This window comes from Lytechinus variegatus, chromosome 1 (assembly GCF_018143015.1).
Source record: "Lytechinus variegatus isolate NC3 chromosome 1, Lvar_3.0, whole genome shotgun sequence".
NCBI lineage: Eukaryota > Metazoa > Echinodermata > Echinoidea > Temnopleuroida > Toxopneustidae > Lytechinus > Lytechinus variegatus.
This window is the reverse complement of record NC_054740.1, coordinates 29,509,378-29,527,125: the sequence shown is the minus strand read 5'-3', so window position 1 is coordinate 29,527,125 and position 17,748 is coordinate 29,509,378. Positions and strand designations below refer to the sequence as shown.

Here is a 17,748-nt window from a genome sequence, read left to right as displayed (position 1 = left end):
AAGAAAGGGCAACAAGTTGAGCTCACTCTGAGAGTGCATCAGGCAAAAAATCATTCTTTTATTTTCGGGGACTACTTTTTATAACTTACAGTCTAAATCTGGAATATTTCATAAGCTTTATTAGGATCGGCAATGAGTGCTATAAATAGTGCTAGAATTGTTTAAGTTTCCGTGGGTGGCCGTGTAAAGCCAGCAAAGTGTAGCACACAATGCATACTGATGCCATATAGGCTTGCAATATGAATTTCAATGGATTTTCGCTAGCGAGTGGCGATGCTTACACAAATGAGTATAGGTCAGAGCTGGGTAAATAATGTCGCCTGTTAGTGTTTAGCTCACTGCTAAAGAATGGCATATTTTTGTTACTTTTGCTTTTCCGTCAAAATCATACCGAATAGCGCCAGTGTCGCATCGTGTTCGTCAGAATTTACAGAATCTATCGCTACTTGTACAGTCAATGGAGTGCATGGTTTTGGAGCACCGAATTGCTGAATATCGTAAATTTTTTCATGTGTTTTATTGAATCAACATAATAAAAAAACAGAAAATACCAATGATTTTAACAATAACAATAACAAAAATAAAACTTGAAATTAATACAATAGATACAAACAAGGCAAAAGCAATTTGGTGTCTCGCCTACTTATGAAAATAACCAGATATATCATGATTTGTGAGGGCACGCAAGAGGATTATATCGAAACTTCATTGTGAAATGACTGGGATGGAATAACACTTGTCATAAGAGCCTTGCACATAAACTTTAATGTTGACCTGAAAATGACCTTTGACTTTACCATGTGACCTCCGACTGCAGCATAACATGCAGGTCGCCTAAGTTTGGTTGAAAAGGGACTTACAGTTGTGGAGTTAAGAGTCTTGCATGTAAACTTTAACATTGACCTGAAAATGACCTTTGACCTTACCATGTGACCTCCGACTGCAGCATAACATGCACGTCCCCCAAGTCCATCTACCATCAAAGTTTGGTTAAAAAACGACATACGGTTGCGGAGTTAGGTGTCATAGGAGTCTTGCATGTAAACTTTATCGTTGACCTGAAAATGACCTTTGACGTTACCATATGACTTCAGACTGCAGCATAACATGCAAATCCAAGTCCATCTACCATCCAAGTTTGGTTGAAAAGCGACTGCAGCATAACATGCAGGTCGCCTAAGTTTGGTTGAAAAGGGACTTACAGTTGCGGAGTTAAGAGTCTTGCATGTAAACTTTACCTTTGACCTGAAAATGACCTTTGACCTTACCATGTGACATCCAACTGCAGCATAACATGCATGTCCCCCAAGTCCATCTACCATCCAAATTTGGTTGAAAAGCGACTTACAGTTGTGGAGTTAGGTGTCATAAGAGAGTCTTGCATGTAAACTTTACATTGACCTGAAAATGACCTTTGACCATATCATGTGACCTCAGACTGCAGCATAACATGCACGTCCCCCAAGTCCATCCACCATCCAAGTTTGGTTGAAAAGCGACTTATGGTTGTGGAGTTATGTGTCATTACATGTTTGTGATGGATGGATGACGGACGGACGACATTTGAATCCCCAAGTCTCACCTTCACCTCTGGTGGGCGCGACAAAAAGCAGCTTATATCCATGTAAAGATATACATACACAAATTAGAAACCTAATATGATGACAGTCATCTTGAACTCTTGTAAACTTCTCTATGCTAAAAACATAATATGACTTTGTTCTACTGACCATGACAAACACCAAGTTTAATGAACATACTTTAAATTCCCATTTTCTTAGGGCATTCCTTTTTTACAATACTATATTCCAGGTTATTATTGTAGGCAGTGTAAGTATTGTAGCTTTCAAAAGACAATGATTTATTTTTTAATTTGCATGTATATCGTCTCGTGAGACTTTCTTTCTCACACAATTTAACCACCTTCTTCTTGAGTAAAATTGATTATTTTTATACCATAGGAAAGAGTAAATGTATACTCTTTTATGTTAGTTATTTCTTTTGAATGAAATATTTTAACAAGTGAATTCTTAGCCTGAAAAGATGCCTCAAACAGAATTTTCTTCCTGTTTTCACTTGCAAATTGTACAAAATTTTGTGTTTTAGGCACAAACATAATTCATATCATCAGAAAGCCCAAACTCTATACTTTCTTACAATGTGACTCTTGATATGTGGCATCTTTCAGATGGGTCAGCAGCCAGCTTTTTCCATCAAGATGCAAGACGAGATTTCTGAAATTTCTGAGTAACATAAAAATCCAGATTTCTGATTGGCTGAATGTTTTCAAAACAACAGGCGAGGGTAATTTGAAGAGATTACCACATGGTGAGTGTGACCTTTGCAGAGGCCCAGTGTGGGGAACATTGGAATTTGCATGGGTGTGTAGTCTCTATGACCAATCAGAGCGCAGTATTCTTGATGTTCGAGCTGCTTAATGTACTTGGCCTATGAAAAGCTGGCTGCTGACCCATCTAAATACCTCTTCTTAAAAAAAATATATCATATTAAAGTTCAGATTTTAAACTTTATCATAATCTAAAAATCATTTGGACTCGAACAGAAATTAAATGCAAAAATAATAACTTTCGTTGCATAGAAATAATCATTTTCTTTCATGTTTCAGATCAAAATTTTCACCGATATTATACAATCTTTTTAAAAATCCAAACACATGGCCTGAAAGAATTACTTTTCTTCTTTATAAAGATAACAAAAAAACATGATATTTCGTCAATATTGAGAGAAGCAATGGCCGAATAAAAGAGGTGTTTTCGTCCACACCAAGCTCATTAACAATGCAAAAACCCTCTAGTCATGAAAATCACTTGGATAAAAGAAGATACTTTTAGAAGGTTTGCCGATTGACTGTAGAACGACGAAAAAAAAATGAAAAGCATGACCTTAATATATTCTTTATTACTATTATTGTCAGGCATTGCTCAAAACTTACCTCAAAATTTCCAAATAGTGAAAATTAGGCTAACAAATTTCATAAAATGTGCCTGGAAATGCAGCATTTTTGACCACCCCCATACAAATTTTGCCTTAGTTTTGGGTGGAAAAAAAATGTCCTTGAATCTTGATTCTTGTTAGTGATGTTAAAGACCCTGACCGGTATAAAAACAATCATATATCAAAAGAAAGATAATGACTCATAGAATACAAATACACCAAAAATATTACACATATCTCCTTCCATTTCTTAAAAATATTAAATAAAAATCAAAGAAACTTCTCCCCAAAGTACGCTTCGATTGAGCACCCCCACGTCGCCTGGAAATGATGACGTCACGTTGTGTCTGGAGGGTTGTGATTCCATAGGTTTGTGTACAAAAGCATTGGGTATTTTCTTCCATTTCCATCTTATGAATCCATTTTGTTTTCGTTTTCAGATGAAAATGGCACTCAAAATTATTCACTGTTCAAATTGATGTAAACCTACAACTATTCACTACCATTTTTTTTGTAATTTTTGTGTTTGGCTCTTATTGGGCCTAAATTGCTATGTCAGGAAAAGTTGTTATACATAATCTAAATGCAGATAGAATTGAAATCTGCGCCAAATAAGCAGGAAATAAAATATGGCAAAAACTAGTTCTAAACTGTAGATTTCATAAATTCAAGATTGTGGGAAAAAATATACGTGATATCCCTCTGTGATAGAAGTGAAGAGAATGAAATGCGTTATCTGGAAAGCAAAAAAATCACCCAGTTTTTCTGTGTACAAACCAATGGAATCACGACGCTTCTTACACAACGTGACGTCACGGTCTCGAGGCAGGTGAAAAGCACAATAAAGCCTATTTTCTAAGCCGGGTTCGAAGCCCGATAATTGGAATATTCTTAAGCAAAATACTCAGCTGGGAAGCGGTGAAAATGCATAAAGCATACATTGCTGTATTTAGTAGCTTATAAGCTTTCGATTGGTATATAATTTGTCAATTTCTTATTTGGGTCCGGTCTGGGTCTTTAACTTGTTTTGGAAAGAGTTCCCTAGCACCCCCATCAAAGATTATTGAGACTTCAGGTTCGTTCACTTCAGATTTTTCTATCATTTTTTTTCCACACTTGCTTACCTTAGTAGGGACTGAAACTCACCTCGTTTATCTGCAGTCAAGACCTCTTCCCGCTATGCAAGCACCGATACAGGAAGAGGTATTTTAACGATTATCAGGCGATACAAATGTACATGTAGTATGACTAGTCTAGACTCACAGACCCTTTACTGACTAAATAAACTGATGTCTATGGACAATTACATGCAATAGATCCTGCTTGAATTTGATGGAATAAAGCCATATATTGGTATGTAGGAATAGTTCCATATGCACCCCCACCAAAAATAACAGAAGATTGAGATTTCAGGCTAGTTCACTTCAGATTTTTCTATCATTTTTTCCACTCTTGCTTACCTTTAAAGGAAACCAAAACCCAAGAAGAGAAGTAATCTTATTGGAAAGAGTAAAATGAGAGGAACAATTTAAAAAAAGTTTCATCAAAATCGGTTATGAAATAAGCAAGTTATGGGAGTTTGAAAACTCTTGTACTTTCTACGGGCATCCTCAAATTGGCAAACGTGCTTCAAAATGGCTGATTTTGTGGACAACTCTCCATTTGTTTTGTACACAAATTTTCAGATTTTCCTCATTATCTTTCAAATTGCATCTTGCCTCCTTCTGAGCACAACATATGTCATGGGAAAATATAATCCACACCATATATGTCAAGGTCAGGAGGAGATAATGTGAAATATGTAAAATAAAGGGGAAAATCTGAAAATATGTGTACAAAACAAATGGAGAGTTGTCCACAAAATCAGCCATTTTGAAGCACGTTTGCCAATTTGAGGATCCACATTGTAAGTACAACAAGACTTTTTGATTGTCCATAACTTGCTTATTTCATAACCGATTTTGATGAAACTTTTTTTAAATTGTTACTCTATCCAATAAGATTGCTTCTCTTCTTGGGTTTTGGTTTCCTTTAATAGTTTGGACTCGAAATCACCTCATTTTATCTGCAGTCAAGACCTCTTCCCCCTATGCTAGCGAGAAGCGCTGATATCGGAAGGGGTATTTTAACGATTATCAGCCGAGAGTTTGACCAGTCTAGACTCACAAACCCTTTACTGACTAAATGAACCGATGTCTATGGACAATTTACACGCACTAGCTACTACTAGAAATTTGACGGAATAAAGAAAAAGCCATATTTTATTTTTGGTTTGTATTTCCACTCCCCCATCATATACATTGTATGTTAGGGCTTGATACATTATTCTAATCCTTCTCCATGTTTTTCTTTTCAATTTCAGTGGGGGGTGCACATCAGGGTGACCAGATTTGACAAAATGAAATACGGGACAATTGACAAACGAAGATCAACAAACAAGGCTACACAAAGAGTTAGACTTGTGAAAAAATATAAAGAATTGGAAGGGAAGGTGAACGAAAGAATGAAGGAGAGAAAGAAAAGAGATGATTGAGAAGGAAAGAAAATAAAGGAAAACAGAAAAAATAAAAGTTAGAATAAAAGAAGGATGAAAGAAATAATAAAAGAGATAAAAAAAAGTTTCCGTCACTCTTTTAAATAAATATAGAAAGAAAGAAAGAAAAGAAAGGAAGGGAAGATGAAGAAATGTCTGAAAGACAAAATAAAGGAGAAAATTAAAGGGGGAAAAAGGTAAGAAAAAGGAGGAAAGAAATAATGAAGGAAATAAACAAGTTTCCTTCATTCTTTGAAAGAAGAAAACTGGAAGGAAGGGAAAGAAAGAAATAAAAGAAAGAATAAGGGAAAAGAATAAGAAGGGGAAAAAATAAAGAAAGGAAGAAACAGTGGAAGGGAAGAATGAAGAGAGGAGAGAACGAAAAAAAAGAGAAAATAATGGAAGGAGAGAAAGAACGAAAAGAAACAGGAGACGAAGAGAGAAGGAAGCCAAGGTAATTATAAGGAAAGGAATAATGAAGGAAATAAAAAAGGATATTTGATAAAGAATTGAAGTAAGAGAAACTAAAAAGGAAAGAAAGAAAAATGAACAGAGAGAGAGAAAAGAAAATGTCTAGGAAAGAAAGATAGGAAATAGATAGATAATAAAAATCAAGACATCATCGCGGCTGAGGCCGAAGTGCGATGTATTCACAAGGTAATAAAGACACAAAAAATATTCAAACAATAACACAGATAATTACAAAATAAAAAATACGGATAAAGTATGGTATTGGAAATAAAGATAGATGGAACAAAACGGGGCAAGCAGAAAGGATATGGTATATAAATTATATAAAAGAAAGAAAAAGGGAAAAGTTCAAACTTCAACTAAACATGAAAATCCAATCATCTAATAAAAATCATAATTTCATTAGGTGTTTTTTAAAATGTGTTTTTAAAATTTAAAAAATAAAATGTTTTAGAAATGAATAAAATTTCAAAGTGAAACATATTGTCAAACTTAAAAATTAGATGAAACATCGCGGCATCGTGCACACCAAGACTCAAAACGCCAAGCTGAAACAACTAGATCTATAAAAAGTCAAGGCTTGTTCTTTCGAATACATCTCCAAATCATTAATCTGAGAATCGATAGTATAATTATAAGAATTTCCCGCCAATTTTTATTTTGGTGGAAAAACTGTCTATCATGTGAGATTGTTTTCACCATTGAGAATTTGCTTCGATCCTACTTGCATAGCTAAGTAGCCTGCCACACACAGGCAGGAGGCCAGTTCGTTTGCAATGTGAGTTATCGATTTAATTGTTGTTCCTGCTTCGTCAGCTGTTGGTTATTTAATGAAAATTCGTCACTTTTAAATGTATTAAGTTAACTACATTTTCATTTTTGTTATATTCTGAAATACGGGACAAATAGGCGTCCCGGGAAGGATTTGTCGGGACGCCTAGACACAGGAGCAAAATACGGGACAATCCCGGGAAATACGGGACGTCTGGTCACCCTGGTGCACATGGAGCTCTTGCCCTTGTTTTTTTTCCTTCTTTGGCAATGCAAGTCTTCAATACGGGAGATGGTCTCCAATCAGGGTGACCAGATTTCACAAAATTAAATATGGGAAAATCAACAAAAAGATCAACAAAGAAGGCTATAGGGTCATTCCATGCCAATTCACCCAATGAAAGTGCAATTTTGCACCTGACCCTCTCGGAATTTGTTGTAAATTGGTACACATAAAATTCACCATGGCCCACGCACAAAACAAAAAAAAATTAGTCAAATCGGTCCGTCGGTTCTCGCGCTATGGCCCGCCCTTTTCTCCTTGTTTTGACAAAAATGGGCGTGACCTTCAACTTTCAATGGCCATTGCGTCGTAACGTGTTGACCAATTTTCACGAAACTGGTACCAATCAAAAGGAAATTCAGACAAGAATCCAAAACATGCATCAAATATTGTATTGGAGTGATTTACAAGGTCATGGCCCTTGAACTTTACTTTGACCTTGAATTTGACCCCCGGACAAATGATTTTTAACTTGATTTTCGTGTATGTTAATTATTTATATGATATTGACAAAATATTTTTGTCAATATATATGATATTTTATTTCTTCACCTTTTAAAACTCTTCCAAAGATACCATGAAATTTCACTCTAGTCCCACATACTGATATTCATGTTAGTAAAGTGTTCACCAGTTACATGATTTCTTCCAATCTTAAGTCACAGTATGCAAACACATGATAAGAAATTAAGCTCATCAGTTCACAAATGAAACATTAAACATTTATGCTCATGAATAGGTATCTGTTTATGCATTTTGATGTTCAGCAATATATATCATATATACAGTGCGTATCAAAAAAGTTTACACTTAGAAAAAATCCTGTAAAATTATATGTTTGTAGTATTGTGAAGATTTTTCCACATTTTAACATTGGTACCGATCCATTTAAGCAAATGACGACATAACTGTAGAAAAATATTTCCGCTTGAGTGAGCACCACTTACTTTTAAAAAGTTAGTGAAAAATGATTTGCGCAGAACTTTAAAATAGTTATGTGAATAAAAGTAGACCTAAATCACGAAAAGCACACGGAATTTAGCTAGTAAATTGATTTCAATATATCTCCTATCTTTTTTAACCCGTTTCCTTGCCCAAAACACTTCGAAGAGTGCATTGAGCCCCACCCCACTCCCCGACACACCGAGGCCATCGTGACGATATTTGCTTTACACTGAGCTGTCATTTACATGAAATGGTTAAGGCTTGATTTTTAGTTTGTTAATCATTGTCAAGCTTGGGAAAAGTGTGGAGAAACAAGTATTAAATGAAAAATGAAATATAAAACCACTTTAAATGATAAAAACTTAGTGAAAAAAGGATGGAGATGTCTGATATAAATTTTTGTTCAGATTCAATTACGTCCTCAGATCCAGCTGGCACAAAATGGTAAAGGTTGTGCTTACTAAGTGTTGAAATTTCAATTTGGGTGGAAAAAAATGTTACAAAATGCTTGAATGTATAAGTTTTATTTCAATTGACTTAAAGTGCAAGGGAAATGCATGAGAAATGTTTCGCAGGGTAAGTTTGATTTCGCCCTTTCACCTTGACACAGCGTGAAAACGAGCATTTCTGCGCAAACAGATTTCTGCGAGCTTTACAAAAATGGACAGTGCTCACTCAAATGTGACATTCTGTCAAAACTTTTACTTTCATTGGATAGATGAGACCCAAACCCAAGATTATATGTGAAAAAATTACCCACATGTTGTATATTTTTTAATTCCCAGGGCTTTTTCAAAGTGTAAACTTTTTTTTGATACGCACTGTATATATTATGGGAGCCTTAGATAAGCATATACTCAACAATTTGATGATAAAAGTAAACACTTTACTAACAAAAATATATATATATATATATATATATATATATATATATATATATATATATATATATATGATATATATTGCTGAACATCAAAAAAGAAAGAAAAAAAGGAGGAAATAAAGAAGGAAAGAAAAATGTTTCCTTCATTATTTGAACGAGAGAAAGAAACAAACAAAGCATACGTACATGTAGGAACGTTCTTAGGACCATTCTTCCGAGATAGGAAGATTGGCGACAAATCAGCGCTTTCCCTTTCACAATTTAGGCAATTTTGTCTTCCAAGTCCACGACATCGTTTGATATCAATAGTATCAGAGAAATATTTAGTCTCCATCGTCACCTGAACCTTTTATTCGGAATGACGACTTTTCATAAAATCCTATATTTCAATAAAATTAGATCAAATAATGTTTATTTATTACTGATTGTAGAATTGATGTATGGAGCTTACTTTATGAGATAAAAAAGAAAAAAAAACTTTAAAGATTCACAAACATAACTGGATAAAATTGAAATTTTCATTACTTCCCTTATTTTAAACCTTTCATTGATATTTCAACGAACGAGACCCTTGTCCGACATAAAAATTAATTTAACTAAGTAATTTCGACATTTCATTAGTTCAATATTTTGTAGTTTTATAGCATTATATATAATGATAATTTTGCAAATTATTCGTTAATATGTTATTTGTTGAGGTAAAATAGGGTTTGAATGGAGTATTAAAGATAAATTCCAGTTTTGGTAACGATCTGAAAATGACTTTTTACAGAATCTAATATAATGACCACCCAAGTGTCTGTTTGTATGAATAAAAAATATGTGCCAAAGGATTCTGGAAGAAATTGTGTAATTGCAGAGAAATCAGCAAAATAAGCGCGGATTCGGTCACTTCCGTCGGGTCTTTATTCCAGCAATAATAATACACTGTCCCACGTGTGCCTATCTATGTTGGTTATCTTCAGTGTGAACATTTTTCAGCGTAGATTTCAAGATTTCACAAAGTTCAGTTTATGTAACTGTACCAGATCTAGATCCTCGATGATATACTGACAATTAAGCATTGTTTTACAGACTTTCTCATGAAATCAGTGTTTACTGCAACTACTGGCATTTCTCTTTAAACAAAATCAACAGTGTCTGATTTTATGAGACTATAAAGGAAAATATGAGAGGCTGCGCATGAAAAATCTAATTTATTTATTTTGTCAGATATAACGCAAGAAATACACATGTGAGTGTTTAGAGTACCTCAGTTGCATGATGAGTAACTGAAGACAAGGAAAATATGAATATTGCTGCAAACATGTCCAAGTGGATTAAGCCGTGCTTTGCAATAAGAACTAAAACATAGAAAAAGCAGTGTGAATCAATCCGTATTGGAAAATATACTATTTACAGAAATAGTACTAAAATTGACAACGATCATAAACGTTAATCATATTAAAGTTGATCACTTAGTTTATGAAAGTTTATATACGAATATAAGGTTAAGAATATAAAAACTCTTTATGTTAAACATCTAAAAGTTAAGGAGTAGAGACTACATTATTTGATTTGCTTTAACATGGCATCGGGGCCTACCCAACGATTAAAATGCGCCTCTTTGTATGGACTTTCCATAATCTTTTCTTGAATGAACTTATCTTCATTTGTAATGATTGTGATGGATTCGTAAGCTATATGCCTAATTTTGAATTCTATTAGCTATTTTGTTAGCGCAGGTTTTATTGTTTTGTTTCCGCTTCACAACTCAAGTTAGCACAAATCTAACAATTAATGGCGATGTTTACGCCGCCATCTTGTTTCCCATTGTTCTTCGCCAACGTTATAGACGCGTGCGTCGCGTAACGTTGGTGAAGAACAATAGGATATTAGGAAACAAGAATAGATGGCGGCGTCACTTGTTAACTGCAACCACCCTGCCTGTGGGGAATCTATGGTATGCCAATGCTGTACATAGCACACACTTTAAAAAATCATTAAAGTTACCTTGAAGTTACCTTGATGGCCACATCTCACTGTCTTCACGACGAAGGTGTACAGATGAGTGTGGCAGGGTTAAGGAGGCTCTTAGAGCCCATTTAAAAACCCAATTTTGATAATTGTGTCTTAAATTGCAGGAGTGTTGGTGCCTCAATTGTGGACTGTGGGAGTTTATTCCATTGATTGACAACCCTTTGGCTAAAGAAGTGTTTCCTTAAATCCAGTCTAGATCGTTGCTTAGCAAATTTAAGAGTGTGTCCTCTTGTTCTGGCACATTCTACTCTCTTGAAATAATTGTCCGGGTTTGATTTGTCTATTTGTGTAATAATACGGTATGTTTGAATGAGGTCTCCCCTTTCTCTCCTTCTTTCTAACGTAGTAAGGTTTAGTCTGGCGAGCCTGTCTTCATAGGGTAGATCATGGATATCTGGGATCATTTTCGTAGCTCTTGCTTGGACCTTCTCCAGTATTTTTTTGTCCTTTGCTAGGTAGGGGTTCCAGGTCTGCATTGCATAGTCCAAATGTGGTCGTACCAGAGATTTGTACAGTTTCATGATCACTTGTCTGTTTTTATATGTAAAGTTGCGCTTGATCATCCCTAGTACCATATTGCCTCTCTTGGCCGCTGCTGCACATTGGGAAGCAACTTTTAGTGATTTATTGACAAGAATCCCAAGATCTTTCTCTTCGACTGTTTCTTTTAGTGCAGAGCCATTCAGTGAATACACTTGGTTAGGGTTTTTGGATCCAAAATGCATCACACCACACTTGTCTATGTTGAATCTCATCAGCCATTTTGCTGCCCATCTATCAAGGTGATTGATCGACTGTTGCATATCTTGTATGTCATCGTCAGTTTGTACAGCGTGTATAAGCTTGGTATCATCTGCAAATTTGCTGATTTTAGAGTCATTGTTGATTCCAATATCCATATCATTTACATACATCAAAAAACAGATTGGGCCCAGCACAGAGCCTTGAACAACTGAGCTGGTAACTTCCTTCCAATCGGATTCTGCTCCAGTGTACTAACTCTTTCAACGACAATCTCGGAATTCGTTCGGAAATTACGTCCTGCCGCGGCTCTCGCGTTGGACAAAAATTCAATCACGACCAAGTTTGAAATAAATAACTAAAAAAATGATTTAAAATATTAGACAGCAAAATTACATAATTAAAACAACAGTCATACTCACATATACTATACTGATCCTGACTATAATCCTTCGTTGTCTAAAAAGTCGCCGATGCCGAAGATTTAAGTGGATTTTATACCCCAATTCCTGCCGAGTTTTCTCTCTGACCCACGGCGAACCAAATGCGGAAGTGACCGTATTTTTTCACATTTTGATCATTAAATTGCTTGGGATTGGCAACTGGTAGGTCTAAGAAAAATGTGGGCTAACTTCAGCGAAAGAACTTTTGATAGAGATTCTGATGTCAAATGTTCATAGGCCCCGCCCCCTCAATCCAGAAATAATGATGAAAAAACAAAAAAAAAATATGATCCCGTGCATTTTTTAAGCTGCACATTAGATGGTCGTTAGAAAATAGTATTCTAGTGTTATTCCCGTTGGTTTCATGCCAATACCTATCAGGATTTTGGATTCCCAAGCAAAAAACTAAAAATGACGTCATCCAGCGCTGTTGAATATTCACGTTTCCGACGATCTTTTCGATCACGTGGTTACGATTCCTCATGAATATTAATGAATCGGTAGCGTGGCGCGAGGCTTGACTCTTACGTCTAGTCTCAAAAACAGTCCCTTTTTTGAAAATATTTATAGAAATACAGTCGCTGCCATGTAAAGTGAGGAAAATTGATCGAATGAAAAAAATAAAAGACTGGATATTAGTCTAAATTATTCATGAATGGAATTTTCCACAACTTGAATGGGAAGAATGCATGTGAGAGATCAAATGGCACACATGGCATGGCATGCAGCATTCTGAGAGACCCAGGGAAATTCCCCTGAATTGACACAGGAATTCAAAGCTTGATGGGCTTCCACTTTCTATTTGAAGAAATAAATTCAGAGAGGATGAGAGAGCGTGAGAGAGATAGTGGGGGGGGGGGGATCTGGGATTAAATCGCTGATAATGTTAATGATTTAGAGGTAAATTAATGTTGATATAGAGGTAAATTATGATTGTTTTTACTGATAATTTTACCGATGTGTTCAAGTTACCCCCATTAATTAATGAACTTTCTAACTTACAATGAAAACAAGACCCAGCTTGTCCGTCATTTCTCATCATGGATCTCCGCAAGAAGGCTCCCCTCTCTTCAATTTTCAGGAATCATCCAATCAAAGGTGCAATAATTACCAGCTCATCCTATTATATCACCCTCATTAATTGTTATTGTAATCTTTATCATATTCCTCATTTCCACGATTCTTTTTGTTTTGTTCACTTTTTTGTTTTTTTTGATAATTTCGAAGTAATAATTAATGAAATACAGAGAGGGGGGCCGTGGCACATGTTCGAAAGTGTCATTGGAACTTGCGAAATCTTGAGATTTTAGGTGAGTACATGTACTAAAAATAGTTCCGTGGGAAGCAAGTTTCAGATGTTATTGCTGATGAACTAAAAATGAGGTATAATGAGGCTAATTAGTAATATAAATATTAAAGAAAAAATAAAATGGTTTAAATTTATTTATTTTTTATGGCTGAAAAGTTTAAAAAAGGAAAAAAAATATATTTATAATTACTACAAATAATATCTTAAAATTGGCAACGGCATGTCATGACTGTGGAAAGAAATTGGGAAGCTAGCTATAAGGCCGGTACGTACCATACCGTATACGCAGTGCATGAGTGCCGGGTCCGCTGGGCATGGCATGACCGTGGCTACGGTCGGAGTTCTGACGGAGAAGAAAAGATGGAAATAACTTCCACCAAAACATGATCTAGAAGTCAAATATGTCTGGTGATCATCATTTATAGGTACGAAATACGAATCATCGTTTATTTTTAATCGTAAATCGTAAACTTGTATTTATGGCGAGACTTACTTTTTTAGAATGCATTTTTCGTAATAACGCCTTGTGCACAAGCTACCACAGACTACGAGCCGGGCTTGCGCGGCGAATTTAAAATTGAATATTAATTTGCGAGAGGTCGTTCGAAACAAGATGTTCAACGACCACATTTCGTGACAAAATGATCGGGGAAGTTACGGGAGACTGAATCGGGTAGTTTTTCCATGTCGCGGTCGAGTTTTTGAAATACGTTGGACACTTAATTTCTTCACTTTTTGGAAACCTTTGGAACTGGGAGTTGGTATGTTAGATTTTATTGTGTTTTTACTTTCATGTCATTGTAGATTTATATGTGGAGATGTTTAAATAAAAATTCAAAAATTTAAAAATGGGATCCCTACGAGTCTTTGTTTACGATCATTGAGCCAACATTTGATCCATTGTAGTAACTTGCCACCGATCCCGTGTGCTTCAATTTTCCTGATTAGTCTTTTGTGTGGTACCGTGTCAAACGCTTTTGCTAGATCGAGGTAGACTACGTCAACTGGAGTACCCTCGTCGACTCATCACTTTTGTGACCAAAATTACTAATTTCCATACAGTTGCAATTTATTTTTCATTAGTAACTTGGGAATAATTTTTGTATTCACCAGAGCGCTCAAAAACTTGAATTTTGGGCATATTTTGTGTACGCCCTCTATTGGTGGAAAACTAATATGGCAAGAAAATTTTCATTTTTCACTCTCTATTTTTAATTAAGAAAAAAATAATTCAAAGAATTAGATTTACGTAACAGCCAGGTTATATGATGAATAACCGTCGTTTCTGGGGATTTATTCAACAATTTCTGACATTTTACTGTAATCCCCATTACCGACGGTAAAGTGTCCGTGTGGGCTCCCATTACCAGCACTGTAGTCTGTACCCGTACCCATGTAGCTATGTGCGAATACGGGGCATCGCGAGCGCTGGTTTTGGTGGCACGGTTTTCGTGCGGGTTTTGCTGCGAGTGGCATCGCCTCTGTCTGGGCGGCTCATTGAAAATGGGGTTTAATGCGCATGCGCACATAGTAGGTGCAATCTCGTGCCTTTTAACAGACAGCTGAAGATGTGCTCTTTCTGTACATATAAGTTTCAATGTGGAAACTCGCCTGTAAAGTGTGGATATCGGAGCTTGAAAGTTCATCAAATTTTTGGACGCGTAAATGTTCGAAATTTTTTTATGGTAAGTAAAACAAGAATCCGATTAGGTATACAATTTGACTGGAAATATATTTGAATTATCAAAAAATCCAAACTTACGCGATTCTGACGTTGCGCAGTCCAGATATAAGAGATGCCAGCTACCCTTGTCACAGCCGGTCTCTCGGCAGTCGAGCTGCCCGATGCGCCTGCGGTTGGCAGGGCGATGCTACCCTTGTCACAGCCAGTCTCTCGGCAGTCGAGCTGCCCGATGCGCCTGCGGTTGGCAGGGTGATGGGAGCGGTCGATAGTGAGTCGTTCATGCTGGATTGAACTAGATCGTAAATTGCTTACTTGATGATTATGTTGTGCCTTTTTTGGGAAATCTCTGTCATTATACCGTAGATAATTATTCTGATATTGATTTTAATACATACATTTGTCACAGAAAGATTTTATCATCCCAAGGTTATGTGACTCAAGTCAAGAGTCTAGGTGGTTGATTATCCGTTTCATTTGGAAACTGGATTTCTTTTGAGGTGGGGGACGATCCCCCCCACCTCAATTTTTTTTGATAACCTTTTTTTTTTCTTTTCTTTTTTTTTGCTTGTCAAATTTAGTTTTCTGCGTCCCCCTATAATTTTTGGTTGATAACCTTTGGTGTATTTTTTTTATTATCAAAATAATTTGGTGGTCCCCCCTAAAATTGTTGGCTTTCGCCGCCGATGCCAGCGTCCCCCTACCTTTGGGGCCAATTTCCGCCCATGATTAAAATGCAAAAAATTTGTTGTTTAATTTTTCACTCTAAGAGGAAATATTTCACTTCCACTATTGTCTATTTTTTTTTTCTATGTTATTAATTTTTTTCTATTTTATTATAATTATTATTTTTTTTTCAAGAAGGGTGCAGGAGGGGGGGGGGGTTGTGTTCATAAGTTGAAATGGGGATGGGATTTGTATAAGTTTTTGTGTCACTTTTGTTCTCTTGTTTTGAGTGTTGGAGCTTTGATGCCTGTTTTTGTTGCTGTTCAGAGCTTTATTTATGTGCAGTGATTTCACGCTAGAATATGAACTTATTTTTCATTAAAAAAGGAGTGCTCGAACATGGCCTTTGTTGTAATCATACATATCTAAGAAATGCATATATTAAAGCTTAATTTTTATGTTTCCTTCTTGATACTTGAATTACATGCAATGCTACATCTTTACACAATCAGACTCTGCTGCTCATCCTTCCTAAAAAAAATTGGAATCGAATGCCCACGGTCTCCAAAATGAAAGCTACATTATCCATCTATAAACAAATTGTTGAAACAATAAAATACATAAAGAATTGGTGAAACAATCAAATACATCAGAAAAGCACACTTGTATTTTTATACCATACAAAGTACATGTACAAAAGGAATGATATTTTTCATTTGTAAAAAAAAAGACCCCATACATACATGTACACAATACTAAAGTTGAAAAAGAGCTAATTGTAATTTATATCAGAAAAACAAAGAAATACATTAGAAATTACAAAAACAATACTTTAAACAAATTCATTTAGGAAATTATCTACATGATGCTGTTTTGATGCCAACTAAATTATATACAAATTATCTCTCATTATCACCTTCATTTGGCAAAAAAAAAGAGGCGAGTAATTGTAATTTGCATAATTAATTAGAATTAATTAAAAGAAATTATTTTACGCATAAGAAGAAAAATTACCAAGTGAAATGATTACACATCAATTGAGTTTTCTTTCACCTTTCCATTGATACCAAAATTACTTCAAAGGGCTCAAAAACAAAGAAGTTAGAGCCCGTTGAAGACTTGGGTTCAAAATGGTCACAAAATGGTCACAAAAATCGGTTATGCACTCCATTGACTTTACATTAAGACAATGACCACAAATTTGGATAAATATGCGCGACTTAAACTGGAATAACTTTATAATTTCTTGATGAAAATTTGAGTTCTTGGTATCATTTGAAAGGTATTTTTAAGGGCTTACAAATGATACCAAATTCATGGAGATTTGAGGATTTTCATTTTTTTTGTCACATACCTAACCCGTGTACCTACGTAGGTCAATGAGAAGACCTGGCTTCATTGAGTGTAACCTTACGTTAGTAAATTATTTCAACTCTCTAGAAGCCTCCTGGCTAGTCACCCTGTCTACAATATGGGAGAGAGTTCCCTTGAAAGGCTGAATTGGCCGTGCGCCTAGACACTGACTCATTTCGGCAGCCCGAGGCGGCCCCGCTAGTTTTCACGGTGAAGTGAGCCCCCGCATTCGGGGCGGCGGAGCTCCTAATATATACTAGTTCGGTCATGCCGGTAGTAGGCGGTACAACTACGTCTACGGTACCGTACCGGTACGTACAAGAACTGTACCGTACCGTAATTGTGGCGAGCAGAAGATAAATACTAATACAGGTTCCCAACTGATACACACACTTCTGAATACCCACACTTCATTTAATTGTCCCCTTACCTCACCTCAAATGCCAATATGATAGCGTCTTCTCAAAATTTTGAGCAAAATATGGAGGACAATATGGAGGATTCACGCACGAATCTAACATGAGTCGTACGCCGTAAATATGCGCGTGCAGTAGGCCTAGGCCTATATCCATGCACATGCGCCGCATGCATGCAGTCTGATCTGTGGCATGTGATGTGATATATGGCACGCTACCGTGATCGGCCAGTGCTGATATTTTTGGAAAAAAAATTATCGGTGGACATCTATAGGCCTA

The 17,748-nt window shown here is 36.0% G+C and overlaps 1 protein-coding gene across 4 annotated transcripts in view; it reads right to left on the bottom strand.

The window, feature by feature from the left end:
- Positions 1-17,546, bottom strand: part of LOC121410743 (zinc finger protein 330 homolog) — a 33,998-nt gene extending 16,452 nt beyond the window's left edge. Inside the window, exon 1 of one of the 4 annotated variants that reach the window (XM_041603030.1) lies at positions 17,489-17,546. Coding sequence is in view for 1 of the 4 variants with exons in the window: in XM_041603021.1 (XP_041458955.1) it covers positions 17,461-17,467 (7 nt within the window). In the remaining 3 variants the exon portion in view is untranslated. The other 3 variants (XM_041603039.1, XM_041603046.1, XM_041603021.1) reach the window with 3 other exon arrangements.
- Between the last annotated feature and the right edge of the window lie 202 nt (positions 17,547-17,748).